The sequence below is a fragment of the Microcaecilia unicolor genome, chromosome 5 (assembly GCF_901765095.1).
Source record: "Microcaecilia unicolor chromosome 5, aMicUni1.1, whole genome shotgun sequence".
NCBI lineage: Eukaryota > Metazoa > Chordata > Amphibia > Gymnophiona > Siphonopidae > Microcaecilia > Microcaecilia unicolor.
In genome coordinates, this window is record NC_044035.1 from 323,119,858 (window position 1) to 323,147,695 (window position 27,838).

The window sequence follows — 27,838 nt, forward strand, 5'->3', positions numbered from 1 at the left end:
ATAGGCATAGAGTTGGCTAGTTTTTTAGAGGAGGAGAATAAAGAACAGTTAATCTAAACTAACCAATGGTATATATAATATCATACAAAAATGCCAAGAGCCAAATGATATTTCTCAAAAATATGGAGGAAAAGACTTAATAACGACCCAAATCCACACACTGTGCTGACTTAAGGGGCATTTTCAAAAGGACATCTAACTACCTTCCTTTCTGAGCACACTACCAAAACCTTTAGCCACACTCTTATCACCTCATGCTTAGACTACTGCAACTTGCTTCTCACAGGTCTCCCACTAAGCCATCTCTCTCCCCTTCAATCCTTTCAAAATTCTGCTGCAGTGTCACTATGCTCATATTAGACCTTTCCTCAAATCACATCATTGGCTCCCTATCCGTTTCCATATACAGTTCAAACTCCTCTTATTGACTTACAAATGAATTCACTCTGCAGCTCCTCAGTACCTCTCCACTTTTATCTCTCCCTATACTCCTCCCTGGAAACTCCGCTCATCAGGTAATTCTCTCTCATCTGAACCCTTCTCCTCCACTGACAACTCCAGACTCCTTTCCTTTTATCTTACTGCAACTTATGCTGGAATAGACTTCCTGTGTCAGTACTTCAAGCTCCATCTCTGGCTGCATTCAAATCTAGGCTAAAAACCTCCTGACTCCTCTTCACCTGTTCAGTAACCATGTGTAATTACCTTATCCCTTATTTGTCCTGTTTGTTTGTCTTGATTAGATTGTAAGCTCTGTCGAGCAGGGACTGTCTCTTACATATTTAGTGTACAGTGCTGTGTAAGTCTAGTAGCGCTATAGAAATGATAAGTAGTAGTATTGATAGTAGTAACAAACATGTCAAGCACAAAACATCCATCTCAAGCCATTTTCAAACAAGAAATACGTCCTGATTACCTGTTCAGAAATATGTGAGAAGGATGTCTTTACACTGGAGATGTCCATCCTGAATAACCAGTTTACAAACTGAAACATTTAAGTTATGATGGGAAAATAAGGTATATGGATGTCTGTCTGGCAGCAGTTTTCAAAAATTGCCTCACAGATGTTTTTGCAGAACAGCGGAGTAGCCTAGCATTTGGTGCTGTGGACTGTAAACCAAGGGACACAGGTTCAAATCCCACTGTAATTTGTTTTTGTTTTGCAAATGTGATCCCTCCAAGATATGAAAAATACCTATTGTACCTGAATGTACACCGCTTCAATAGCCTTCAGGATTGCAGGTATCTTATAACTTTAGGTACAGTAAGTATTTTTCTGTTCCTGGATGGAGCCCCCCCTCCCCCCCCAAAATTTAATAAAGTAACAGTAGGATTTGAACCTGTGTCCTTTGGTTTATAGTGCATTGCAGTAGAGACTATTCCTCTAACCTGGTTATTGCTTTGTTCAGAATGGCTCTAATACCTGCAGCTGACATAGAGCCTGGTTTTCCTTTCCGGTTTCGCTTTCAGGGGAGAGGGAGGGGGACAGCAACCACTGGGTGATTAAGTAGGGGTCCCTTCTTTGGTCAGCTGCTCAATCAGGACATCTTTTTGTAACTTTGACATGACATGACTGAAACAGGTCTGTATAAAAATTACTCTGTTTTTAGACATGGCCATTTCTTCCCATGTGAAAACTGCTGTTGGAAATCCTACTTTTGAGCCCTCCTTATTCTTGCCCAAAGCACAACCCCTTGCTATTTGGACAAACAGCAGTGTAAAATATCCAAAATTTATTTATTTAATTTATATCTGCTAAGGGCCCCTTTTCCCAAGCTGTGGCAAAAGAGGGCCTGTGCTGGCATCAGCATGTGTTTTACACGCACGCCAAGGCTCCCTTTTACCGCAGCTGGTCTTGAATTCCTGAAGGAAATGGCCGAGCAGCACGTAAAGCACTTGCCATAAGGCCATTTTGGGGGGGTGGGCTTACCACCACTTAGTAAAAGGAGCCCTAAGATTTTTGTACCTTGGGCAATGGAGGGTTGGGTGACTTGCCCAAGGTTACGGGGAGCTGCAGTGGGAATTGATCTGAGGTTGCCAGGATCAAAGTCCACTGCACTAGCCAAGAGGCCACTCCTCACCTCCATTTTCCAAATCAAATCGGGTTCAGTGTGGCTAACAGATTATTATATTAACAATACAAACCAGGCTCAATGTATCTAACATATTATTAAATTAACAATACAAATTAGTCAGTGAATACATCAGAATAAAAGACTTGTAGGGTTGAATTAAATGATGATTAAATAGAATGTGATAATTAATTTGAAAGAATAACATTATGAAGGAAAAAGAATGGAAACGGACACTGTGTTAGGATTATTCCTCATAGGAGAGTCCATCAGACCAAGTCCAGATTTAACATTATTCAGCACATCTTCAATGGTATTATCAAAAACGATATAAATTATTATATCATCTGCGTAAATGAAATTTTTGTACACTCAGGCTTCCAGAAACTTCCCTAGAGGGGCCATCATGATATTGAACTGGATTGGGTGATAGGGGAGAGTCCTGTAGCATTCCATAATCTGGAGATCATGTGGGGGAAATAGAGCTTTGTGATTTGACCAGATAAGATCTGGATTTTAAAAATCCTTGGAACTAATTAAGTACATTCACGCCTATTCTTAGATTATCCAATAGTCCCAGTAGCAAATTGTGATCGACCACATCAAATGTACTAGACATACCAAATTGAAGAAGAATGATTTTCCTACCTATGCTGATTTTTTTTTCTGAAAAGTTTTGATTTTCCAAAATAAGGATTTGGACTTTTTTTTAGCAGATGGACTTTTTAAAAGGCATTTTGAGACATCCATATGCTTTGAAAATGAGCACCATAGGCACCTATGTATCTTTATAAAATATTACCAAAATAGGCACCTTCCTGGCACTTGAACCTAGGCACCCTGTTATAAAATTACCTTCACAGATGATCAGTTCAGACCTGAAGTGGTGAACTGGCTGACGAGCAGACGCCAGAGGGTGGTGGTAAATGGAGTTCGCTCGGAGGAGGGAAAGGTGAGTTTTGGAGTGCCTCAGGGATCGGTGCTGGGGCCCATTCTGTTCAATATATTTGTGAGTGACATTGCCGAAGGGTTACAAGGTAAAGTTTGCCTTTTTGCGGATGACACCAAGATTTGCAACAGAGTGGACACCCCGGAGGGAGTGGAAAACATGAAAAAAGATCTGAAGAAGCTGGAAGAATGGCCTAACGTTGGCAATTAAAATTCAATGCGAAGAAATGCAAAGTGATGCACTTAGGAAGTAGAAATCCAAGGGAGGCGTATGTGTTAGGTGGGGAGAGCCTGATAGACGCGGACGGGGAGAGGGATCTTGGGGTGATAGTATCTGAGGACCTGAAGGCGATAAAACAGTGCGACAAGGCGGTGGCCGTAGCGAGAAGGTTGCTAGGCTGTATAGAGAGAGGTGTGACCAGCAGAAGAAAGGAGGTTTTAATGCCCCTATATAAGACGTTGGTGAGGCCCCACCTGGAGTATTGTGTTCAGTTTTGGAGGCCGTACTTTGCGAAGGATGTTAAAAAAATGGAAGCGGTGCAAAGAAAAGCTACGAGGATGGTATGGGAGTTGCATTCCAAGACGTATGAAGAGAGACTTGCTGACCTGAACATGTATACTCTGGAGGAAAGGAGGAATAGGGGTGATATGATACAGACGTTCAAATATTTGAAAGGTATTCATCCGCAAACGAATCTTTTCCGGAGATGGGAAGGCAGTAGAACGAGAGGACATGAAATGAGATTGAAGGGGGGCAGACTCAGGAAAGATGTCAGGAAGTATTTCTAAACAGAAAGGGTGGTGAACGCTTGGAATGCCCTCCCGTGGGAGGTGGTGGAGATGAAAACGGTAACGGAATTCAAACATGCGTGGGATAGGCATAAAGGAATCCTGTGCAGAAGGAATGGATCCACAGAAGCTTAGCTGAAATTGGGTGGCGGGGGGAAGAGGGGTTGGTGGTTGAGAGGCTAGGATAGGGGAGGGCAGACTTATACGGGGTCTGTGCCAGAGCCGGTGATGGGAGGCGGGACTGGTGGTTGGGAGGCGGGAAATACTGCTGGACAGACTTATACGGTCTGTGCCCTGAAAAAGACAGGTACAAATCAAGGTAAGGTATACACATATGAGTTTATCGTGGGCAGACTAGATGGACCGTGCAGGTCTTTTTCTGCCGTCATCTACTATGTTACTATGTTATATTGATCAGAAGTATAAGGCTTACTCCTACAAAGACACATGATTGCCTACTTAATTTTCACAAATTAAAGGGTTACAGCCTTTACTAAACTGGCAGTACTCAGAATAATCTCCTGTTATCAACTAGCATCTCAATGATTATTTGTGTGTGAAATCAGCCAAGTAAGAGCACAGCATGTTATAAAAAAAAAAAAAGTCTTGGCAAAAATATGTTTGAAAAATCCTGAATGGTACATGTGGTTTCTGTTTCTTGTAGGTGGTACTCTAACAGACTGCCAACTGAGAAGATGAGATCATGAGTGAAGAGACTGTCTCACAGATGGCACATATTTGATTTTAAGTGGGCAACCCTAGATTTTATTTAAGAATAATAAGTATGAGGCTGACGTGTATGTTCTCCTTCATCTTGCTGTTTGGAGCAGCTGGGCTTGTTCTCTTCATTCATCTGCAGGATCCAGCAGAATTAGTTCATCATCAGACTCCAGGTTAGATTTCAGCTTTCTGTCTAATGGTTCTTAACCCTCTCCATCCAATCTCCCAATTTGGTTTTGCTCCTTGAATCCTTGATTGACACTTGTAGCTTACATGGCATAAATATCTGTGGGAAATACTTTCTTTACAGATGCTAAGTGACAGGATCATTAACTTGTTCTGAATTTGAGTTCTTCTGTGTGGAAGGATCGTTGATGATTTCCACCCAGGAGGAGAGCAATTCTGAAACCTAGGCACCCATATTTATGCATGTGTTATGCATGTAAATGTTTGGAATAGTTGCATATACACATGTGTGCATGAACAAAAACCCACATAACTTGCATATTGTGTATTTGCAAGGGGAGGCATATACAGGTATGAAGCATGGGTCAGGTCCCTACTTACACATGTAACTTACAGAATGCTGTTAAGTTATGCAGGTACTTTACATATTAGGCACTTGCATGTATATCAGCTCTATGGCTGGTGCACGTGTGGGCACCTAAATGTTACAAAAAATGGTAAGAGTAAGGTGGCACAGGAACTTTCCAACAGCAACAAAAAGATGGCACCAGAAGGTCAAGAGACAAAAATGTGATAATTTATTGTAAGATCACCAATGTTACATAGAAACACAGAAAATGTAGGCAGATAAAGACCATCCTGCTTATAATCCAACGAAAAAAACGCCCAAGTTCCGACCTAAATCGGGAGATGGACCTTTATCTCACAAAAACGAATAAAGCGGTATAATCGAAAGCCGATTTTTGGACGTTTTCAACTGCACTCCGTCGCTAATGCGGACAAAGTTGATGGGGGCGTGTCAGAGGTGTGGCGAAGGCGGAACTGGGGCGTGGTTATCTGCCGAACAGAGATGGGCGCATTTCACCGATAATGGGAAAAAAGTATGCGTTTTTAGCTAGAATTTAGGACACTTTTCCTGGACCCTGTTTTTTCACGAATAAGGCCCCAAAAAGTGCCCTAAATGACCAGATGACCACTGGAGGGAATCGGGGATGACCTCCCCTGACTCCCCCAGTGGTCACTAACCCCCTCCCACCACAAAAAATGAAGTTTCACAACTTTTTATTTTCACCCTCAAATGTCATACCCACCTCCCTGACAGCAGTATGCAGGTCACTGGAGGAGTTGTTAGGGGGTGCAGTGGACTTCAGGCAGGTGGACCCAGGCCCATCCCCCCTACCTGTTACAATTGTGCTGCTTAATGCTTATTAGTCGTCCAACCCCCCCAAACCCACTGTACCCACATGTAGGTGCCCCCCTTCACCCCTTAGGGCTATAGTAATGGTGTAGACTTGTGGGCAGTGGGTTTTGAGGGGGATTTGGGGGGGCTCAGCACACAAGGGAAGGGTGCTATGCACCTGGGAGCTCTTTTACCTTTTTTTTTGGTTTTGTAAAAGTGCCCCCTAGGGTGCCCGGTTGATGTCCTGGCATGTGAGGGGGACCAGTGCACTACGAATCCTGGCCCCTCCCACGAACAAATGCCTTGGATTTATTCGTTTTTGAGCTGGGCGCTTTCATTTTCCATTATCGCTGAAAAACAAAAACGCCCAGCTCACACATTGTTGAATAAAACATGGGCGTCTATTTTTTCCCAAAATACGGTTCGGTCCACCCCTTCACGGACCCGTTCTTGGAGATAAACGCCCATGGAGATAGGCGTTTTCGTTCAATTATGCCCCTCCATATGGCCTATCCAGTCTGCTCATCCATGCCATCTACTCTCCCAAAGGGCTCCAGTTTATTGCCAGGGAGTCTATGATGGAGCACTGTAAAATGACAGTGGACCTACACTGGTGAGCATCCAACACATTTTCAAATTTTTATCCCTTGACCTTCTGGTGCCGTCTTTTTGTTTCTCCTGGATTCCTGTGCCACCCCTTCTCTTTCCTTCTATTTGTTGCATCACACATAGGGTAATTTTTTCTCGCCTTCTTTTGTTTTTATCTAAATGTTATATACGTTTATACTAAAGTGGGTACATGACTTCCATTATAGAATAGGCTCCTATTTCATGCCCTCAGGGCACTTAACGGAGGCACCAAGTTATAGTATTGCCCCTTAAATGTTCTCCCTAGATTGAAAATCAATGTTATGCCAACACTATCAACTCCTGACCTTTAGTTTGCTTTACATAGTTTTGTTATGTTTTCAGATAAAATATTTTGACAGTTGCAAATGGGTTTGCTACTGCACAACTATGAATTTTCATTACTGTCTTCGTTGTCTACATTTATTTAGCGATAGATCTTAATTACTTATCTATAGGCTGAACTAGTTTCTTTTACACCCAAAGCATAATATGCTTCTGTTAATTAAAAAGCATTCATTTAAGTGAAGCTGGCAAAAAAAATCATTGACATCTTATTAAGTCGAAGTTTGATACTAGCCTTTATTGTTGCTCCATCTGCTTTGTTTATCATATGAGGTGACAGTCACTGTCTATGGAACCTGCTTTACTAGCCTAGCATTTCCTTTCCAACCCTCAATTTTGACTTCCAGCCCAGTTAATTACAAAACAGCAAAACCACATTGGATCAGTAGCCCAGCTTTACAGATTTATCATCTTGCCAGAGAGCTGGGCATAAAATGACTGGGCTCACAATGTTTTTCCTTTCCAGTAGGGCTATTCTCTCTTTTCTATAGATTTGCAATTATGCATTGCATTTGCTGATCGAGCTCCATTGTAGTCATTTTTGTAATGGGTTAATTCCATGTGTATAAGCACTTACTTTTGATTATGGACCCAAAGGCTCACATTTGGATCGTACTTTCCCCATGGATGTTTCAATCCATAATTTTGTAAACCTTTCGATATCTGTGCAGCAGGAACTTCAAATAGATTTCTATTTAATTTTTTTTCTTTTCCTTAGACTGTAATGAGCGTCGTTAAAGTCATGGAACATTAGATAAAATAGTAGTATATGGTTTGCTTTTCTAATTACACACTCAGCCGCAATAAGTAATTGGACAGCAGCATAATGCATGGCATGAAACACATCTACAATGCACGCTATGAGCTCGATTTTAAAAGTATCTCCACATGTAAACAGCGATTTCAGAAAGCCACCATTTTGGAGATTTACACCACACAGAGGGACCAATGCCGAAAGGCTTGCAGTAGAGCCTATGGCAGATGTCTGAGCGCATGGCTTTTTCGTGAGTGTAATACTGTGCTTTGCAGAACGATAAATATGTACTAGTTTTATGTATGGAAAGAGGAGGTGTTGCAAACACATGCACACAAGATTTTCTGGTAAGCACGGATTTCATGCATACGTGTTAACAAAACCACAAGTGCCAGCATACTATCATCATCTGTTTTCTGCATATAAATATGAGCCTCGCAAAAATGTATGGGCAGGAAATTTTTGTGAGGCTTATATTTAGGTGCAGTAGAACAGGCACTAAAGAGTTATTTTACTTTTGATTTTGTTCAAGCATATACATGTGCCTGTTACTTCCAGTCTGGCATAAGTGCTCATGCTTAAATATAGACATACTGTTATAGGATTAACCCCCCCCCCCCCCCCCACCAAAAAAATGTGGAGGGCTACAAAATCCACTTCTTAAATGTCTAAGTGATATTACAAACTCCAGATGACAATACAATCATCTGCTGGCTACCAAAATCAAACCTTGTTCTGATATTCACCCAGTTTTCTGAATGTCAGTGAAACCAGCCTCATAGAAAGTGTCTTAACAATTCTTTCTGTAAGGCAGCGAACCGCTCAGCGTATTTGTTTTATCGTTGAGTCTTATAAACACGTGTCGTCATTGGTCCAACCGCCACCACCTAAATATCTTCAATAATGTTACTTATGCATTACTCATTTTACAGTGATAGAATTTAACCAATATTCATCTTGAAATGAAAACCTGATCTACAGTCAGTCATAGGGATACAGTGCTCCGACACGACACGTGTTTCGCAATAGCCGTGGGGCATTATGTCGGCAGGTTGGAAGGAGACTAGTATTAGGGGACCTCCATGATAAAAGCTATTTTAAAACGTGGAGGCAGTTGGACCAATGACGACATGCGTGCATAAGACTCGACGATAAAACAGATACGCTGAGTGGCACGACTGAGGTTCGCTGTCTTACACAAAGAATTGTTAAGATACTTTCTATGAGGCTGGTTTAAGTGATATTCCATACATGTGAAAGGCCCCAAATGATGCTACAGTACTTTGGGCCTCTTTTACAAAGCCGCACTACCGATTCGTGGTGCGGAAATTGAGAAATTGAGTCCATTCAATTCCTATGGGCTTCCTCTCATTTGCAGAGCTGGATTCGCTAGCGTGGCTTTGTAAAAGAAGCCCTCGTTTTTTTGCACATATGATTTTTAAAATGGCTGCTTCTCTGTCCTGGTAAATATCCTCTACTCACTGAGCTTTTTATAAAATACTATTGAAGGTTTGCATGCATGGACTTAAATATCCATTTTCCAAATTAGAAGCTCTGTATAAACTTATCTATTTATCTATCTTGTACTCAGCTAGCAAACAATCAAACATTTTTGGAAAAAAGTTAAGGGTTCCTTTTACTAAGGCATGCTAATGGATTTAGCACACGCTAAATACCATGCAGCTCATTATGGGGTCCTTTTACAAAGACACGCTGAAAAATGGCCTGCACTAGTGTAGACGCATGTTTTGGACACGCGCAGAATTATTTTTCAGCGCGCCTGTAAAAAATGCTTTTTTTAAATTTTTGCTGAAAATGGACGTGCGACAAAATGAAATTTGCCGTGCATCTATTTTGGGTCTTAGACCTTACCGCCAGCCATTGACCTAGCAGTAAGGTCTCATGCGTTAACCGGTGGTAATGGTCTACATGCGTAAAATGCTGATTATCGCCCGATTTTCAGCGCATGTAGCAGACCCATGTCAAAAATGAAATTACGGCAAGGGCCATGCGGTAGCCGGGTGGTAACTCTAAATTGATGCACGTTGGGTGCACGTAGGCGTCTACGCGGCTTAGTAAAAGGGCCCCTTTATTTCTATGGGCTGCATGGCATTTAGCGCATGCTAATTGTTAGCATGCACTAAATCCGTTAGCACACCTTAGTACATAGACCCCTAGATATTTACTTTAAACTGAACATTCTTATCTACTGTGAGTGGATTTCCTCTTTTTTCCTTTTCCTTACTTCTGCATGATGTAATTTACCAATACAGATTAAAAGAAAAAGAGATGCGTGATTTGAATTCATGGCTTTATCTGTTTCTTTGGAAAACTGCACCTTACTGTGTTTCACTTCTTGCATTTATGAAGGTGGGGGGAGGGAGGAGGAGAAAAATACATGCATGACTTAAACCTGAATAAAATCTACACTTATAAAACTTTAAGTAATGCGTATGTTACCCTTATTCAGCAAAGTAGCCTTGACAGTGGCTGTTTGTGTTGATTTGTTAGCATTCATTAATTCTTCCCCTCGTGCTTCACGTTGCAACCTAATTGTGATGCTGCACTGAAAAAGCAATATCAAAGTAATTTTCCAGAACATTAGTTACAATTTTCTTCTGATCCTTCGAGTGAAACAATCCCATCCTGTTGGCTTCTGTGAGCATATAAGCCTTGATTACATTTATCTGTGGGAAACCACTGCTTGCACAATGTTTATGTCATGCGTAGGAAAGGGAAATAGGTTTTCCTTAATTTTTTCTTTTTCATTAGAGGGATCTTTTTTTGTCTATTGATACACTTTCTCATCACTGATGAACATTCTCCCCATATGTTTATACTGGTATTTATTTCACAAGTTGATCCAAAGTATAATGAAAACTTGATATTGTCTTTTGGCAAAGATGATGATGAGGACGGACTCTGTTTTCGAAAGAGAGAAAAAACAACTGTTTCAGCTAGGGGTGAGGTTCTGATACATCTAGGCCCTTTTGCACACTTTGGGCTAGATTCTATATATGGCGCCTGAACATTCTGCAGGGGAAAAAAAAGACGTTAGACGTATTCCGTAAAGTACGCATACATTTTATAGAAAAGGTTTACATTTCCACACGTATATAGAATAATGCCGAGTGCCTCTTCACGTGACCAAATGTAGTTGCAGCCATTTATGCCATGTTTTACTTGGTGTAAATCCCGAAGCCTAAATTAAGCGCAGAGAGGGAGGTTCTGTGCCTAAGTGTATTCTATAAGCAGGTACCTAGATTTAGGTGCAGTATTTAGAATATGCTTAGTTGATATCCTTGTGCCTAAAAATATATGCATCCATTTACACCACTGAAAGCATGGTGTAAATCCAAGCATGTAGATTTAGGCACACTGGACTATAGTCTATAACTATTTAAGTACATTTTGGAATGCCCATGAAATGCCCCACCCATAACCATGCCCCTTTTTGCCTGTGCACATTAAAATTTAGGCGCACTGCATTACAGAAGTGATTTGCACATGTAAATTCTAATTATTGTGAATTAATGCTCATTATTGCTTGTTAAATGCTGTTAACAACGCTGATTGGCTTGTTAAGTCAATTAAGTTACACGCACTATTATAGAATCTGCTTGGATTTTGGCGTGGAAAGCTAGGCACGCTATATAGAATTCGGGGGAGAGCAGGTATATTCTATACCAATGCACACAGATTTTAGAAATGTCCATGCCATGCCCAAGCCGCGCCCTCTTTTCAACTATGCGACTTAGAATTTAGGTGCACCACATTACAGAATACATTTAGCGAGTTGTGTGCGTAAATCTTAATACCAATTAGTGTTGATAATTGCTTGTTAACATCCAATTAACAGCGCTGATTAGCTAGTTAACCAATTAAGTTAACGTGCATTGCTATAGAATATACTTCGATTTCCACATGGAATTTACGGCGCTATATATAGATTCCCGGAGTTTGCATGTATTTCTTTAAATAAATGTACAGCTTGGGGGAATTCGGTAAATGGCTCCCAAAGTTAGGCACCAGAAAGATCCATGTTAAACTAATATTCTATAAAGAGCACCCCTTGCTGAGCGCTCCTTTTAGAATACTAGCTTAACGAGGGTTTCACACCTAACTTTGGGTGCCGGAATTTATACCTGCCAAAACCTGGTATAAAAGTTTGAGCTTAATTTTTGGCAGTCGGGCATGCAAACGATAGTATTCTATAACATCACACCTAATTTCTGGGAATGCTCCCTAATCTACTCATGCCGCTCCCATAGTCACTCCCCTTTTGAGCTGCATGCAATAAAAGTTAAGCACACATGTTATAGAAAAGCTCCTAGGGCACATGTGCCCATAACTCCAAATTGTTGCCAATTAACATCAATTATTAATTATTAACGGTTCATTAATTAGTTTGCATGCGGATCTGGGATCCACACCTACATTTGGGCAACCTGTGTAGAATCTGGGGGTCTGTATGCCCAACAGGCACCAAGGCTAATAGCATTGTATAAATAGGGGTTATGTTCAGTGGCTCAAAGAGGCAGAGTTTCATCGCCAGTTTAGGTCTTCAGCCAACTTTGGAAATGCTGCATCCCCAGGGGAAGGGGGAGGGGAACGTCATAACACATTACTATGACAATATCTATTGGCTGGATTTAGGGCCTATGACTGTAGAGCTATGAAAAGAGTCCTGGTGTAGAGTCCCCAGTCTAAGACCATCACTGCAATTGCTGGACCTAAGGAAGTTGGGAAGGAATACTAAATAGTGGGGAAAAATCCTGCATAATTATAAATGGAGGTAATTTTATAAGGAGACACCTAGATAAGGTGCCTATGTGAAGCCTACTTTATAAAGACAAGCAGGTACCTACTTGTCTTATTATAAAATGCTAGATTAAGTGGCAGGTACAGATTTACACGGTCCAGCCATGCTCTGCCCAAACTCTATGCCTGTGCATGCCCACTAGTAAAATACATGCCATCATTTCAAAGAGTGTACTTTTGCACCAATTGGTATTTTAAAACAGTTCATTTGTGCACATATGTGACCACATCCAAGGGTGAAAGACTAAAACACTTCCCATGTAGACACCTATTTTACCGCTTAAACTACCCCTTATAAAATGACCATCATGATGCTTAATCTCAGCCCTTGTTCCGGCAGAGCTAGAAGTCCGACGATGGAGGAAAAATAGGTCAGGACAATAGCAACATTCCAGTTAGTTCACTTTCACTTCTTACCACAGAGGCATCTATTGGGCCCATAGGAATCATCAACAGAACAGATCTTCACCATCAGGCTGCTATAACATTAAGGAGATAATTTTTAAAAGGTTTTCCGCATGTAAGACTGGGTTTTCCATATGAAAAAAAGCCATTTCTAAAATAATATGCAAGATACTTGTGTACGCAGCAATCCTATGGATAATTTGACATGATTTTAAGTTTGTGATTCCCAAGGGTACAATTGGGTATAATTTAAGGATTACCCCCCTCCTGGGATTCTATATATGGTGGCCAAATTTGGGGGCCGCTTCTGAGGTGTATGCAACTTAAATGACTAACGAGCTGTTAACGAGCAATAATTGGATGCAAACAAGTTATTTTTGTTAATTGGCACCAATTAATATTTGCATGCGCATCTGACTGTGTACTATTCTTTAATGCTGGGTGCCTAAATCCCCTTAGCATGTAACCTAAAAGAGGGCGTGGCCATCGGAGGGACATGGGCAGGTCAGGTCAGGGGAATTCCAAAACGTTGCACGCTATGTTATAGAATGATGGGTCTCAGTGCTCAACTGGGGCCAATCTTTTCTGGCACCCATTTTGAGTGACCTTTACAGAAGGTTATGCTGAACTTGAGTATCTCTTCCCCTCCACTGCAGCCAGTGATTTGGCTTGAGTTTGGCCCCAGTTCATAGATGCAGGATGATGTAACAGAGCTTCTGGGGGTTCATAAGTCTGCCGAAGAGAGCTGTGGTACTGTATTAGTGGCTCGCCTGTGGGAGAGGTCTGTTGGGAGAAACAGTGGCAGCCAGACAAGTGGAGAAAGCTAGTAGAGTTTCCTTGGCTTGGGTTTCAGTGCCTTAGCCAACTGTTGTCCACAGTCTTCAGGCTGAGAGTCCTGGACCTTAGCCCTTGAGGACATTTGAGAGGCAGTAAAAAGGACTGAACCCGCACTTCAAGGAATTTACTAAACAATCAATGGCCAAGTTTACAAACCATGAAGGAAAACAGGAGCAGGAAGCAAATAGGGATGTATTTCCTTTGAAACAAAATTTCCTGTTTTGTTTCCTTAGGTTTTTAAAATGAAATAAAACTAGAATTGTTGTTCATTTTCATTTTGTTTCATTTTAAAGGTTCAAGTCCCACTCTCAGCATGGAAAAAAAATCAGACTTCCCACTTCCCACATCCCCTACCCCAGCATTTTATCCCATTGTCAGTCTAAGGGGTGCAGGTGTGATCTTCAGTTATCCCTGACCTTCTGGTACAATACGATGAACTGATATCAGCTGAGAATAACAGGACACCGATGAAACATGATATTAGAGCAGGACTCAGCAGTCCGGGAGGACTGATAGCAAACTCAGGGACTTTTTGATAATTCTGATGGCATACTTTATTTTTAGTGCATGCTTTTATAAAGTAAAACAAAATGAAAAATGTCCCCAAAATGAAATAACTCAACAGCAAAAAAATTTTAAAATAATAATAATTTTTAAAAAACATCAGAATACCCTCGGTGGTAAGAAAAAGCTCACATCTAACAGTTGGATGCCGTCTTGCTTTCTCCTCCAGTTCTGATGTCTTTTGACCTACATTTTTATGCATGCAGTGGTGTAAACTAGTCATTTCAGATTGTGGAGAAAAGTAGTATTTGTGATTTGGTAGAGAAATTATCTCACTGCATGAATCATACTTCCTTCGTAAGAAGAGATGACCTTTAAGATGAGTCTTAGTAGAAAAGAGTTTTCCAGACTCAGTCCTCAAGATGCTAGAGCAGGTCTGGTGTTTTGGATAACTAAAATATGCAAATTAAATCAATTTTGAGACCAGATGAATGGAAATATTACTCATGAATATTCATTGTGGCTACCCTAATTGTAGGTCCTGAGGACCAAAGTTAAGGATAATTTGCTTCAGAAGAATGCATAATGAGAAATATTTAATGTAAAGTCTCAAAGTGGGAAATGAAACTTCTCAAAATTCAAGAAAGACCATTTTCAAAACTGTTTAACATTCTTTAAGGTAGAAAGTAGATAAAAAGAAAGCAGCATGCCATTTCATCCTTTAGTTATGTTAGTTACAGAAGACAGATTTTAATGTGTTCAAAGCTTTCAGGCTGTTTTCATGTCCAGAGCGTGCTTGCAGGTATTCATTCTCTGTTCCTAGGCATTCATTCAAATTAGAGTGGATCTGCCATTGCAAGTTTCATTTTTTTTTTCTAAAAATCTGCACCCTCCGAGAGTTGTAGTGAGAAAGCAACAAGAGCTCAGCTTACAGATGAAGGCAACTGAGCACCTGGACTTTTTATTATTATTTTTCTTTGATTAAAGAATTCAAATTATACATAACTATAATATGCAAAGACAATGTACCTTACAAAGGTAATTACAATAGGTTATAAATCAAATATCCCATCAAATAAACATAGGTGTCATAGCCCACATTACAGAAGTCTGAATGACATTTAATTTACAAAAAGAAAAATAATTGAAGCAAACAAAATAGAATTCAATCCTTCCCTAGGACTAGATCGTACCAAAGCCTATAGTAGGAGTATTCAATTACAGAGATCAATGACCCACCCTTGAGATTAACCTAGGAACTTTTACTATTATCTCGAAACATTTTTAATTGTATAGTATCAAAGGAGACATAATTCTTTCCCTGCCAACCAAACACTTGCATGGGAACCATAAAAAAAAATGGCTCACAAAGCAAGTGTGTGAGCTTTCAGTTCAAGAAATTACTTCCTTCTCAACTGGGTAAGCGCCACATGGCACTGCATGTTTTCGGCACATGCCAAATTCAGAATTATCACCCACAGCACATGGTAGCCAGGCGGTAATGGCGATTTGGCTCATTCTGGATGCATGCAGACCCTTACACACCTTTGTAAAAGGGCCCTTCAATAAAGAGGAAGCACTTACACTTCACAGTTAACCAGAGATGTTTCTGATGATCCAAATTCTGAACCAATTGCAGTATCTTTGTCACTTTCTTGGGGATGTCCACTCACAGGTTGTTATAACGACCAGGCTGACTTATATTTCTGAGGTGATCGAATAGAGTGGAGGAGTGGCCTAGTGGTTAGGGTGGTGGACGTTGGTCCTGAGGAACTGAGTTCAATTCCACCTTCAGGCACAGGCAGCTCCTTGTGACTCTGGCCAAGTCACTTAACCCTCCATTGCCCCAGGTTCAAATAAGTACCTGTATACAATATGTAAGCCGCATTGAGCCTGCCATGAGTGGGAAAGCGCAGGGTACAAATGTAACAAAAATAAAATAGATACTATTGGAGATTCTACATGGAATGTTGCTACTATTGGAGATTCTACATGGAATGTTGCTATTCCACTAGCAACATTCCATGTAGAAGGCTGCGCAGGCTTCTGTTTCTGTGAGTCTGACGTCCTGCACGTACGTGCAGGACGTCAGACTCACAGAAGCAGAAGCCTGCGCGGCCACATTGGTGACCTGCAAGGGCCGAGTTCTACATGGAATGTTGCTAGTGGAATAGCAACATTCCATGTAGAATCTCAAATAGTAGCAACAGTGGAGGAGTGGCCTAGTGGTTAGGGTGGTGGACGTTGGTCCTGAGGAACTGAGTTCAATTCCACCTTCAGGCACAGGCAGCTCCTTGTGACTCTGGCCAAGTCACTTAACCCTCCATTGCCCCAGGTTCAAATAAGTACCTGTATACAATATGTAAGCCGCATTGAGCCTCATGGCAGGCCATGAGTGGGAAAGCATGGGGTACAAATGTAGCAAAAATAAATAAATATGATGGATGGGGGTCAAGCACAATTCATTAAAAGCATGCCTCATCACCTCATTTACTTGAGGCTGAAATTATAGGCCAAAATGCAAATTCACCCCTATATTTCTAACTTCCAAAGCTCGTAAAGAAGGCCCCCAGTCACCACACCTCTGTTTTGCTGCTATTCAGCTGCAGTTTATTCAGAGCCATCCATGATGCAATAGCATCCAAGTTTGAATTTACTATTGCTTTCTCATAATTATGGAACCAACTGCTGGACTTCCGTGTAGAAAAAAAAAATGCAAACAAGGTAAATATAGGACAGAACTAGTCACGATGTTCTACAACATCAATGAAAAGTTAACTGAAGATGAAAGAAGACACAATCACAGGGAAAGAAATGACTTCCAGGTATCACTCGAAAACAAGGAAGAATCTGGTAAAAATGGGGCAGTTGAGGCAATTGACAATGTAATGCATTTCTTTAACAGAGTTTTGTGAGGCATTAAAGCATTGTAACAGATTTTGCTTTATACATTGTTTTCCTGACCCTGTCATTTACCAACTGCATTGTTTCCGCTTGCATGGCTTTGTTGCATAAATCAAATTATTTATTCATTCAGATCTAACTGTACTCTATCATTTTCTCTAAAGGCATTAGATTCATTTCTTAATTGATACCCAGTGGAGACAAGATCACCATAATTTAATGAACCACAGAGCAAAGCTAACCTTTGGCTGCATGAAGTAGCAAATCACTCCAGTCAGCCTCCTGTGTGCCCTTTCATCTGATGTAACATGCAACAGAAATGTCCTCTGAAATTACATCGGGAAAAACACCTTATTATTTATACAGACTGGAATTTAAATTAAAGTTTTTTTTTATAAATTCCCAAAGGGGGCTACGGTACATACATTTCCTTTATCTTTTTATGACATCTAAGGCTTGAAATGAAGTACCTTCACATCAACATTCTCTCTAAGTTGTGTGGGACTGCTGACACTCATCCCCTCCCCCTCCCACCAGACAGCCTCCTACCATCCAGCAGTTTAAACTGTGCAGTCCTCCATATTCTGTGGGAATGGCTGTCCCCAGGCAGTTTACACCATGGCATGGCTGGTGAGAGAAAAGGTCTGTCGGACATCATGAAAAATCATGCCTTTGAGCAGACATGTTATTTAGTTTCTGTTGAAATCCAAAGTTCTTGAAGGTGTGTTAACCTTGAAGAAAATTGTATTGTTTATAGATTGTAATAATGTGTAGTGGATAAGCATAAAAATTAGCCAGTGACATGGGTGCACATGATCTTTTCAGACCACAATGTTCCTCTCGTCAAAATATCATGTATATAGAAAGATATAGATATACAGTATCTATCTATCTATCTAGTTACACACATCACCTCATATTCAAAGCGATTTAACTGGGCAGTAGAGGATCCTGCCTAGTTAAATCACTTGTGTCTGCCTAAGTGCTGATCTTCATCGATTATCACTGCTAACCACTCTGCTTTGTCCAGTTAGCACTGGGGCAGTTGTGAGCGGAGTATGGGTGGGGCCTGAGAGGTGCTGGACCTTAACTAGTTAGTGGTGATATTCACACTGCCAATTGGTTAAGTAAGTGGATAACATTAGAACAACATTAGGTATTGTGGCAGACATTTTGAGGCCAGACTTGTGAAGGGTAGGAGCAACGAGGCATCACGTCTGTTGGCATGCTCCCCCCCCCAGACCACCAGGGACCTTCAAGGGAGGACTGTAATGGCCTATGGGGGTGGGGGGATGGGGGCTCAGGCCGGACCTAGTGTTTACTTCAGGGGTGAGGGAAGGGGGATCAGGACCAGGGTGTGGAGATGGATCGGAGGGGCTGAGACACTTCTTTCCCATTTTGCAAGTTCCAGCCAATATTCAGCCAGAGACAACATAAGCTCCGGTGGCCATCTTAGTATGAATTAGTCCCGGATATTCAGTGCCAGTGCCCGCACATGGTCTGACATTATATATTAACATAGTAATGTAGGAAATGTCGGCAGATAAAGACCTGCACAGTCCATCCAGCCTGCCCAACAAGGTCACCAGAGTTGAATCGGCATTCTGCACTTCTTTATGATTCAACACGATATACTTAATCTCTGTTTCTCCCTGCAAATTTTGAGACGCAGACCATAGATGTTTGCCCTGCAATGGTCCTACTTCCCAACTACTGGAGTTACCTTCAAAGCCCACTCCAGCCTTCTTGATCCTGATTTGTTTTTGTTTGTTTTTTTGCCATCTACAGGACCAAGACTGTAGAAGTCTGCTCGGCATTGGTCATATTTCCCAACCTCTGAAGCTGCTGTCAAAGCTCACTCCAGTTATGAGGTCATTTAAGTTCTCCTTTAATTGAATTCCATCCTTTTTCTATATAGTGTTCCTCTGTGTTTATCCCATGCATGCTTGAATTCCATCTGTATCATATCTACTTAGCCCTCCTTTCCTCTAGGGTATACATATTGAGGTCTTCAAATCTCTTCTCATATATCTTTTGGTATACGCCCCTTACCATTTTTGTTGTCTTCCTCTGAACCACCTCCAGTCTTTTGATGTCCTTAGCGAGATATCCCCTCCAAAATCAAACACAATACTCCAAGTGATGTCTCACCAATGGCCTAAGTTTAGCATTTAAATCAGATCACTTATAAGTCAGTCCTATCTATATGTGGTATTGCTTATGCAGTTAAATGCCTGGACATGGTCTAACATTGAGGGGTCCTTTTACAAAGGTGCGCTGAAAAATGGCTTGGGGTAGTGTAGGCGTGGGTTTTGGGTGTGAGCCGATCCATCTTTCAGCGCGCCTGTGAAAAAGGCAGGGGGGTTTCATGAGCTAGTGTTGCCATTAGTCTTCAGCCATTACCAAAAATTACCACGTGAGCCCATACCACCACCTATTTTGTAGACAGTAAGGGCTCATGTGCCAATCCCGCACTAATCAGCATATGATAATATGGCTGCACTGATTCGCACTGTCATGTCCACTCTCCACCCTGAGACACGCCCCCTCAGGAAAAAAATTAAGAAAATGTTTTAGTGCACAGTTTGTGTGCACATATTTGGAACTTACCGCAGGATGACTCAGCGCATTCCGCAGTAAGCCCTTTTAAGCTGTGGTAAGCACACGCTAGTTCTTACCTCAGCTTAGTAAAAGAAGCCCATGTGCCGAGGCCCCTTTTTACTGCAGTTGGTAAAAGGGAAGTCTCGCTTTCCTATAGAAAATGGCCGGGCGACAAGTAACGCACTTGCCGCGTGGCCATTTCATGGGGGAGCCCTTACCACCACCCATTCAGGTGGTGGTAAGGGCTCCCGTGTTAACCCAGTGGTAACCGGGCAGCCAGCGGCACTGCCTGATTACCGCCGGGTACACTCCGACACTACAAAAATAAATTCAGCATGCTAGGGGTGAGAAGTACATGCGGCCAAATTAGCACTCACAACTTAAGGCCCCATATATAGAATTTGGGGGTATGCACTTACAAATGTGACTGGATGCAAAGGGAAATGTTTGAAGATTGACAGCCCTACATTAATGAAGATCAACATAGCCAGTAAAGATATATGTGTTCTGGATGCTGTCCAAAAATGACACCAGCAAGCAACATATACAAAGTTCTCTACCAAATGCTTTTCTGTTATAAATTATAGTGTTGGAACAGCACCTCTCAAAATTAATAATGCCCAGTGGGAGGCTTTGCACAATGTCTGCTTTGCGGGTTAATCCGGTAGCTGTTGCTTTTTTGGAAAGGGTGAGATTACTAGAACTCTCTCCGTCTGCTGGCCTGACCTTGTACTGAGATGGATATACACAAATAGGCACCATATATTCTGACTCACAGACAGCTAATGGCATGAGGATTCAACTTAGACAGGCCATTTTATTTATAGCAGTTCTCCCTTTTTTCTATGTTCATTTGTGGGATGAGTCAGTAAATCTAACCACGTTGGCAAAGAAAATGGTATAAAAGCACCAGAGAATAAGATTCTCCTTTTTAATGATTAGTATTTTTATGCAGACCAATAATGGGGGAAAAAAAGAGTTAATGGCATGAAATAAACTCAATTTGGTATTAAGTTTTGATTCAACCAATTTCCTGTAAAGTTCTAATGATGTGATAAATACTTGAGCCACTCTACTTGTCAGATTTGCTTCCAAGAAATATAAGATACTAGGAAAAAATGCCCATTTCTGAGCACAATGAAACGGGCGCTAGCAAGGGGCTCCCTCCCTCCGTCCCTCCGAGCTACTTGCCTTGTTGGGGGCTGTGTCTGTGTGGGGAGCAGGGTTGCCATATTGAAAAAAAAAATTCCCACCCAAAACAGCCCAAAACCCGCCCAAAAACCGCACACACCCACCCCCCGCCGTCATCAACCCCGCCCCTTCCGTCATCACCCCCACCCCGCCGTCATCAGCCCCACCCCATCCGTCATCACCCCCGCCCCCGCCGTCATCACCCCCGCCCCCGCCGTCATCACCCCCCGCCCCCGCCGTCATCAGCCCCGCCCCCACCGTCATCGCCCCGTCCAATATGTTGGCAAACCCCGCCCAAAACGTCATAAACTCCGCCTCTGTCACCATTAGCCCCACCCCCACTGGCCGAAAAACCGCCCCAAAACCCGCCCAATAAAACCAAAACCAGCCCAAAAAACCGCAATGCGCCGTGGGCAAAAGTTTTCCATGGCGGGTTGCAGAAAACCGCCCAATTGGGCGGGAAAACCGCCCATCTGGCAACCCTGGCACTGGGGAGGTTTGTTTGTTTTTTTTGCTGCGCCTCCGGCGTTTCCGTTTCGGCCCTCGAGTGTCATAGCTCCGCCCTCAACGTCATGACGTTTTGACGCGAGGGCGGTGCAGACACTCCAGGGCACACCGGATATCTCGGGCGCCTCAACTTCCGTGGAGGCTTGAGAACGTTGGGGTTGCCTTTTATATAGATTAGTTTTGAAACACTTATTTTAGGAATAAAGAAATGTTATTTTGTGATCAAAAGATTCAGATCTTTCCTGATGTGGCTCATTCCACACAATTGAGGAGGAAGCAATTTCTTGATTTAAAATTGTGGATGTTATGGGGGGGAGCTACATGTTTCTTAAGATACCCCTGTAAGAGTTTGGTCAGCTGGCAAGGGAAGGATTTTGTCTTTTTTGACTCTACAGAACTGGAGAATTTTCTGGGAGCTAGGAAGTAGTTAAGTTGGTTTATGTTTTTGGTGGGGTTGGGTTTGTCCTTCGTTTTGATATACTGTCAGTTAGGGAAACCTAATTTGATCCAGTAGTTCTCTAATGGTGTTCTTGTATTATTTATAGTTCACATGTCCCTCTTGACGTGGGCTAAGACGCCTAATTGTCTGGTTTAAAGAGATTTGGTTATACTTGTGTATACTGGTGAATTTACTATATAATGTTGTTTGTAAAAATTTGGAAATTTCAATTAAAAAATAAACTCAATTTACAGTCATTGCCCGACTATGCAGTGAACTTTTCCTACTATTTTAGTAGAGTAAATTAGTGACAGTACAGGGCTACTTCATCAAAACAACATTTTAGTTAGGCTCAGACTCATCAAGAATGTTTTTCCATCCTGAAACTGTAGACCAGTCTTGATGGATCAAGGCTTAAATCATTGTTTAATATGTTTCACGCGTTAATTACGGTAGATAGTTTTAAAAACAGACAAGAACATAAGGACATAAGATTTGCCTTACTGGGTCAGACTAAAGGTCCGTTAATCCTGTATCCAAGAATGTCCAATTTATGTCACAAGGATCCCTAAAAGTAGCAAAATTTCATACTACCAACCCTAGAAATAGTGACTTTCCTCTTGACTATCTTAACAGTAGAGCAGTTTATGAACTTTTCCATCAGGAACATGTCCAAACCTTTTTTGTAAAACCCAGATATGCTAACTGCTTTTACTACATCCTCCGACAAAGAGTTCCAGAACTTAACTATTTGTTAAATGAAAAATATTTTCTCCTATTTGTTTTAAAGTTATTGCCATGTAACTTATGGAATGTTCCCCAGTCTTTGTACTTTTTGAAAGAGTAAAAAATCATTCACATGTTCTACTCCACTCATGATTTTGTAGACCTCTATTATATCCCCCCTCAGCTGTCTTTTCTCCAAGCAGAAGAGCCCTAACCTCTTAAACCTTTCCTCATATGGGAGGAGTTCCATCACCTTAATCATTTTGTTTGCCTCTCTTTGAACGTTTGTAATTCCACTGTATCTTTTTTTGAGATATGGCGACCAGAATTGCACAGAATACTCAAAGTGAAGTCACTCCATAGAGTGATACAGAGACGTTATAATATTCTTTGTCTTATTTTCTATTCCATTTCTAATTCTTTTCCTAGTTCCTTCTTACATAGGAAAGGTCATACCCAACCTGGCTTAGGAGTGAGGTTTATTCCTGTCATGGTATGTACAAAATAGACCTATTTGGAGACTCTGCCCTCAAGATATTTTTATTTAACTCAGATGAGGTTATGCTATGAAGAAGGTACAGTATGGGCTTCTATATGTCTCTCGTAGAATTTGAAACTAGCGTCATATCTTTTTCTGCTTGTTTCTTTTTAATTTAAGCCACAGTCTGTGATGTTTGAAGATAGTTCAGACTTAAAAAACTGGTTTCCAACCTTACTGAAGATAAGCTTGAAATCATTAGGCAGAAAATTAAGCAGACTAGATAGGCTTGGCAGTCTTAGAAGCCATTATAGGATCTGTTTCTCTTGGGTGGGAATGTTAAATGAAGTCCTGGCTGTAGAGGATGCTATGTAGGGCTAGGAATGAAAAGTACTTGCAATACAATGAAAAACACTTGTGCCATTTCCTTTTGTTTTTGTTGAATGATGTAACATTTAAAACCAGCAAGGCTACTGAAACAATCCATTATCTGATAAAATTTAATTAAAATTGTTAATCTCCAGTTTAAAGAAAAATACTGACCTAATATCAACGAAGAATTGATTAGCTATCAGCAAAATGGATGCAAATATTTCCCAAGTTTCGATTACTGCTAGAAGGTAAAGACACCCGTGGTAGATTAGATCAGTCCCTGAATCTCAAAGACTGCATTGGCCTCTGTTCTGCAGACGTAGATGCACCAAGATTTCCGTGGTTGTTTGCCCATAGCAAACACTAAACAAGTGGCTGTAGAACAGATGTTCAGGTCACATCTGAACAAAACCCCACTGTATGTTATAAAAATCCTATTCCATCCAGAAGGCAAATGCAGGGCCTGTTCACTACAGCCATTAGAAATTGAAATACTGAAACCTGTGTAGGAATATTGTGGGCGCCTACACAGTTAACAAGCGCTAATTTTGTGCACACGCTAAAAGCACTAACGCACCTCTAGCGCAGCTTAGTAAACGGGGCCCTAAAAGTAGAAATATGAAGACAAAAATTAAACTGAACCCCAAAGAAGCAAGACTTTGCATATAATGCAACGCCAGAGAAATAGAAACAGAGACACGCGTCCTTCTGTACTGAGCAAATATAAAGACAGCAGATGTAAATTTCAAAAACTGACACATTCTAAGTGTTACATTATAAATTAACAAATAAACGCTGGGGTTTACTAAGCCACTAGCGCAGCTGGCTATGCGCTAGTGCTGATACAGCCCATTCACTAGCGCGGCTTAGTATATAGACCCGAAAATGAAAAGGGAAAGTAAGGTGCTTTTATTTCTATTTATAAACTTTTAAAGTGAACTAACACAGCTACCACATTCTTCATCCTAAATTAAAAATAAAATTATTTTTTCTACCTTTGCTGTCTGGCCATTTAATTTTTCTAATTGTGTTGGCCCCACTCTCTGATTACAGCTTTCCTGTCTTCTTTTAACTCTTTTTTTTTTTCCCCCAAAGGTCTCCTGTCCATTTGTCATTTTTTCTCTCCCTCTGTCTTCTTCACTTACTCCACTACATCCAACTCCAAATCTGTTCCTTTTAGATTTCTTCCATTTTTTTGCCTATCAATTCAGATTTCAATCTCCCTCTTTTTACTGTGTTTACCTACAGCTTTCCATTTCTTTCCCTCACTCTGGCCCTCTCAGTCTTCTTCCTCTTCTTTCCCAATCTTTCAATAATTCTTTCATCTTTCCCTCTGCCATCCAGAATCTTCTCTTTCTACCTCGGCTATCAAGTATCTCTGCTCTATATGTCTCTCTCCACCACCTGCCATCCAGCATCCCCTCTCCTCTCTTTCTCTTTCCCCACTCCACCATCCAGTATCTCTTCTGTCTCTCTCCACTGCCCCACCATCCATTATCTCCTGTGTCTCTCTCCCCTTCCCCACCATCCAGTATCTCCTGTGTCTCTCTCCCCTGCCCGCCATCTAGCACTGCCTCTGTCAGTCTCTGCACCTGGAATACAGCATTGCCCCCATCTCTCTTTCTTCCCACACATCCCCTGCACCATTCAGCATTGCTCTTATCTCTTTCTTTCTCTCTCTCCTTACATCCAGCATTGTTCTATCTGCCTATGTCTGTGCCTCTGTCTCTCTCCATAGAGTATTGCCTCTCTCTCTCTTGTCTTGCCATCCATCATCTCCTCTGTCTTTTCTATCCAGCATTGCCTGTATTTCTCTCTCCCCCTAGCATGTAGCACTTCCCCTGCCTCTCTACCCCCTGCATCATTCAGCATTGCCCCTTCCTATCTCTCTTCTCCCCATCCAGCCATACCCTTCTTTCTTTCTGTCTCCCCCGTCTGTCCACCATGCAGTAGTCTCCGCAGCCCATCCAACATTGCCTCTGTGTGTCTCTCTCTCCTCCTATCCAGTATTGCGCCATGTTTGTCTCACCCATCTAGTATTGCCCCTGTGTTCTCTCTCTCTCTCTCTCCCCCTCCAATCCAGTCTTCAACTATTTCTCTGTCTCTCCCCACCACCCTTCCCCCATTTCTGTGTCCCTCCTCACCCATCCCATATTACCCGGTTCCTTTTCCTCTCCCCTTCCATGTACTGATGTCAAGCAGCACAATTTTCTTCCCTCCCTCCCTCCCTCCTCTTGCAGCACTGCTGGTCCACGCTAATAAATAACCCAAAGAAAATGCACAGGACTACGGCACTCTGTCCACTATGGTTTATTTCCTGTGCTGGTCCAGCCTCCTCTCATGTAAACTTCCAGGGCCGGCACAGGAAACAGTAGTGACAGGCAGAGAGCCGAGGTCCTGCGTGTCCTCTTTGGGTTATTTATTAGCTTGGTCCAGCAGAGCTGCAAGAGGAGGGAGGGAGGGAAATTGTGCTGCTTGATGTGGGTACATGGAAGGGGAGAGAGAAAGGAACCAGGTAATACGGGATGGGTGGGAAGGGACAAAGAAACAGGGTAAGACTGAATGGGAGGAGAGAGGTAGTGGACTCACGGATGCTGGGGGGGGGGGGGTCTGAGCCAACAATGGGGGCCCGGACCCCCAAGGTCCCCCGTAGCTATGCCCCTGTGATGCACATTGGGAAGTTACGGATCAAGAAAGGGATCTGGGTGTCGTCGTCGATGATACGCTGAAACCTTCTGCTCAGTGTGCTGCTGCGGCTAGGAAAGCGAATAGAATGTTGGGTGTTATTAAGAAGGGTATGGAGTCCAGGTGTGCGGATGTTATAATGCCGTTGTATCGCTCCATGGTGCGACCGCACCTGGAGTATTGTGTTCAGTACTGGTCTCCGTATCTCAAAAAAGATATAGTAGAATTGGAAAAGGTACAGCGAAGGGCGACGAAAATGATAGTGGGGATGGGACGACTTTCCTATGAAGAGAGGCTGAGAAGGCTAGGGCTTTTCAGCTTGGAGAAGAGACGGCTGAGGGGAGATATGATAGAAGTGTATAAAATAATGAGTGGAATGGATCGGGTGGATGTGAAGCGACTGTTCACGCTATCCAAAAATACTAGGACTAGAGGGCATGAGTTGAAGCTACAGTGTGGTAAATTTAAAACGAATCGGAGAAAATTTTTCTTCACCCAACGTGTAATTAGACTCTGGAATTCATTGCCGGAGAACGTGGTACGGGCGGTTAGCTTGACGGAGTTTAAAAAGGGGTTAGATAGATTCCTAAAGGACAAGTCCATAGACCGCTATTAAATGGACTGGAAAAATTCCTCATTTTTAGGTATAACTTGTCTGGAATGTTTTTACGTTTGGGGAGCGTGCCAGGTGCCCTTGACCTGGATTGGCCACTGTCGGTGACAGGATGCTGGGCTAGATGGACCTTTGGTCTTTCCCAGTATGGCACTACTTATGTACTTATGTACTTATAGTTACCTGATGCTAGGGTCCACCTTAGGAGTCAGCACCCAAGAAGAAGAAGATCTAGGTGTCATTGTAGACAATATGCTTAAATCTTCTGCTCAGTGTGTAGCGCCGGCCAAAAAGCAAATAGGATGTTAGTTATTATTAAGAAATGGATGGATAATAAGACCAAGAATATAATGCCTCTGTATCACTTCATGGTGTAACCTCAACTTAAGTATTGTGTTCAATTCTGGTCACCGTATCTCAAAAAAGATATAGTAGAATTAGAAAAGGTTCAAGGAAGAGCGACCAAAATGATAGAGGAGATGAAACTGCTCCCATATGAGGAAAGGCTAAAGAGGTTAGGGCTCTTCAGCTTGGAAAAGAGACAGCTGAGAGGGGATATGATTGAGGTGTACAAAATCCTGAGTGGTGTGGAGCAGGTGGAAGTAAATTGATTTTTCACCCATTCAAAGCAGGGCCGCCGAGCTCCACTGTCCCCCAGCCACCTCCCTCCACCTCATACTCCCTTACCTTCTTGCATCTTCTTTTCTCCTCCCTCGGTCTGTCACTCTCGCTACTCCTGTGTGCTGGGACCCAACTTATTGCGTTAATGCAATTGCCTGGGTCCCAACACAGAGGAGCAGGAGAGAGAAAGACCTCGGTGCCAGGTATCCCTTGGAGGATGGGCCCAGAGAATCCTGCCCCGCTGCCCCCCTTCTCAGCGGCCCTGGTATAAAAACCAGGGGACACTCAATGAAATTGCTTTGAAATGCTTTTAAAACAAATAGGAGAAAATATTTTTTCACTCAATGAAAAGCTCTGGAACTCTTAACCAGAGGATGTAGTAACAGCAGTTAGCGTATCTGGCTTTAAAAAAAGGTTTGGATACGTTCCTGGAGGAAATATCCATAGTCTGTTATTGAGATGAACATGGGGGAAGCCACTGCTTGCCCTGGGATTGGTAGCATGGAATGTTGC

The 27,838-nt window shown here is 42.1% G+C and overlaps 1 protein-coding gene across 2 annotated transcripts in view; it reads left to right on the top strand.

Moving 5' to 3' along the window:
- Positions 1-27,838, top strand: part of CHST8 (carbohydrate sulfotransferase 8) — a 709,560-nt gene that overhangs the window by 186,982 nt on the left and 494,740 nt on the right. For both annotated transcript variants that reach the window (XM_030204436.1, XM_030204437.1), the window contains exon 2: positions 4,474-4,702. In XM_030204436.1, coding sequence (XP_030060296.1) covers positions 4,594-4,702 — 109 coding nt within the window. In that variant the 5' untranslated portion in view covers positions 4,474-4,593. The remainder of the gene's footprint in view (positions 1-4,473; positions 4,703-27,838) is intronic.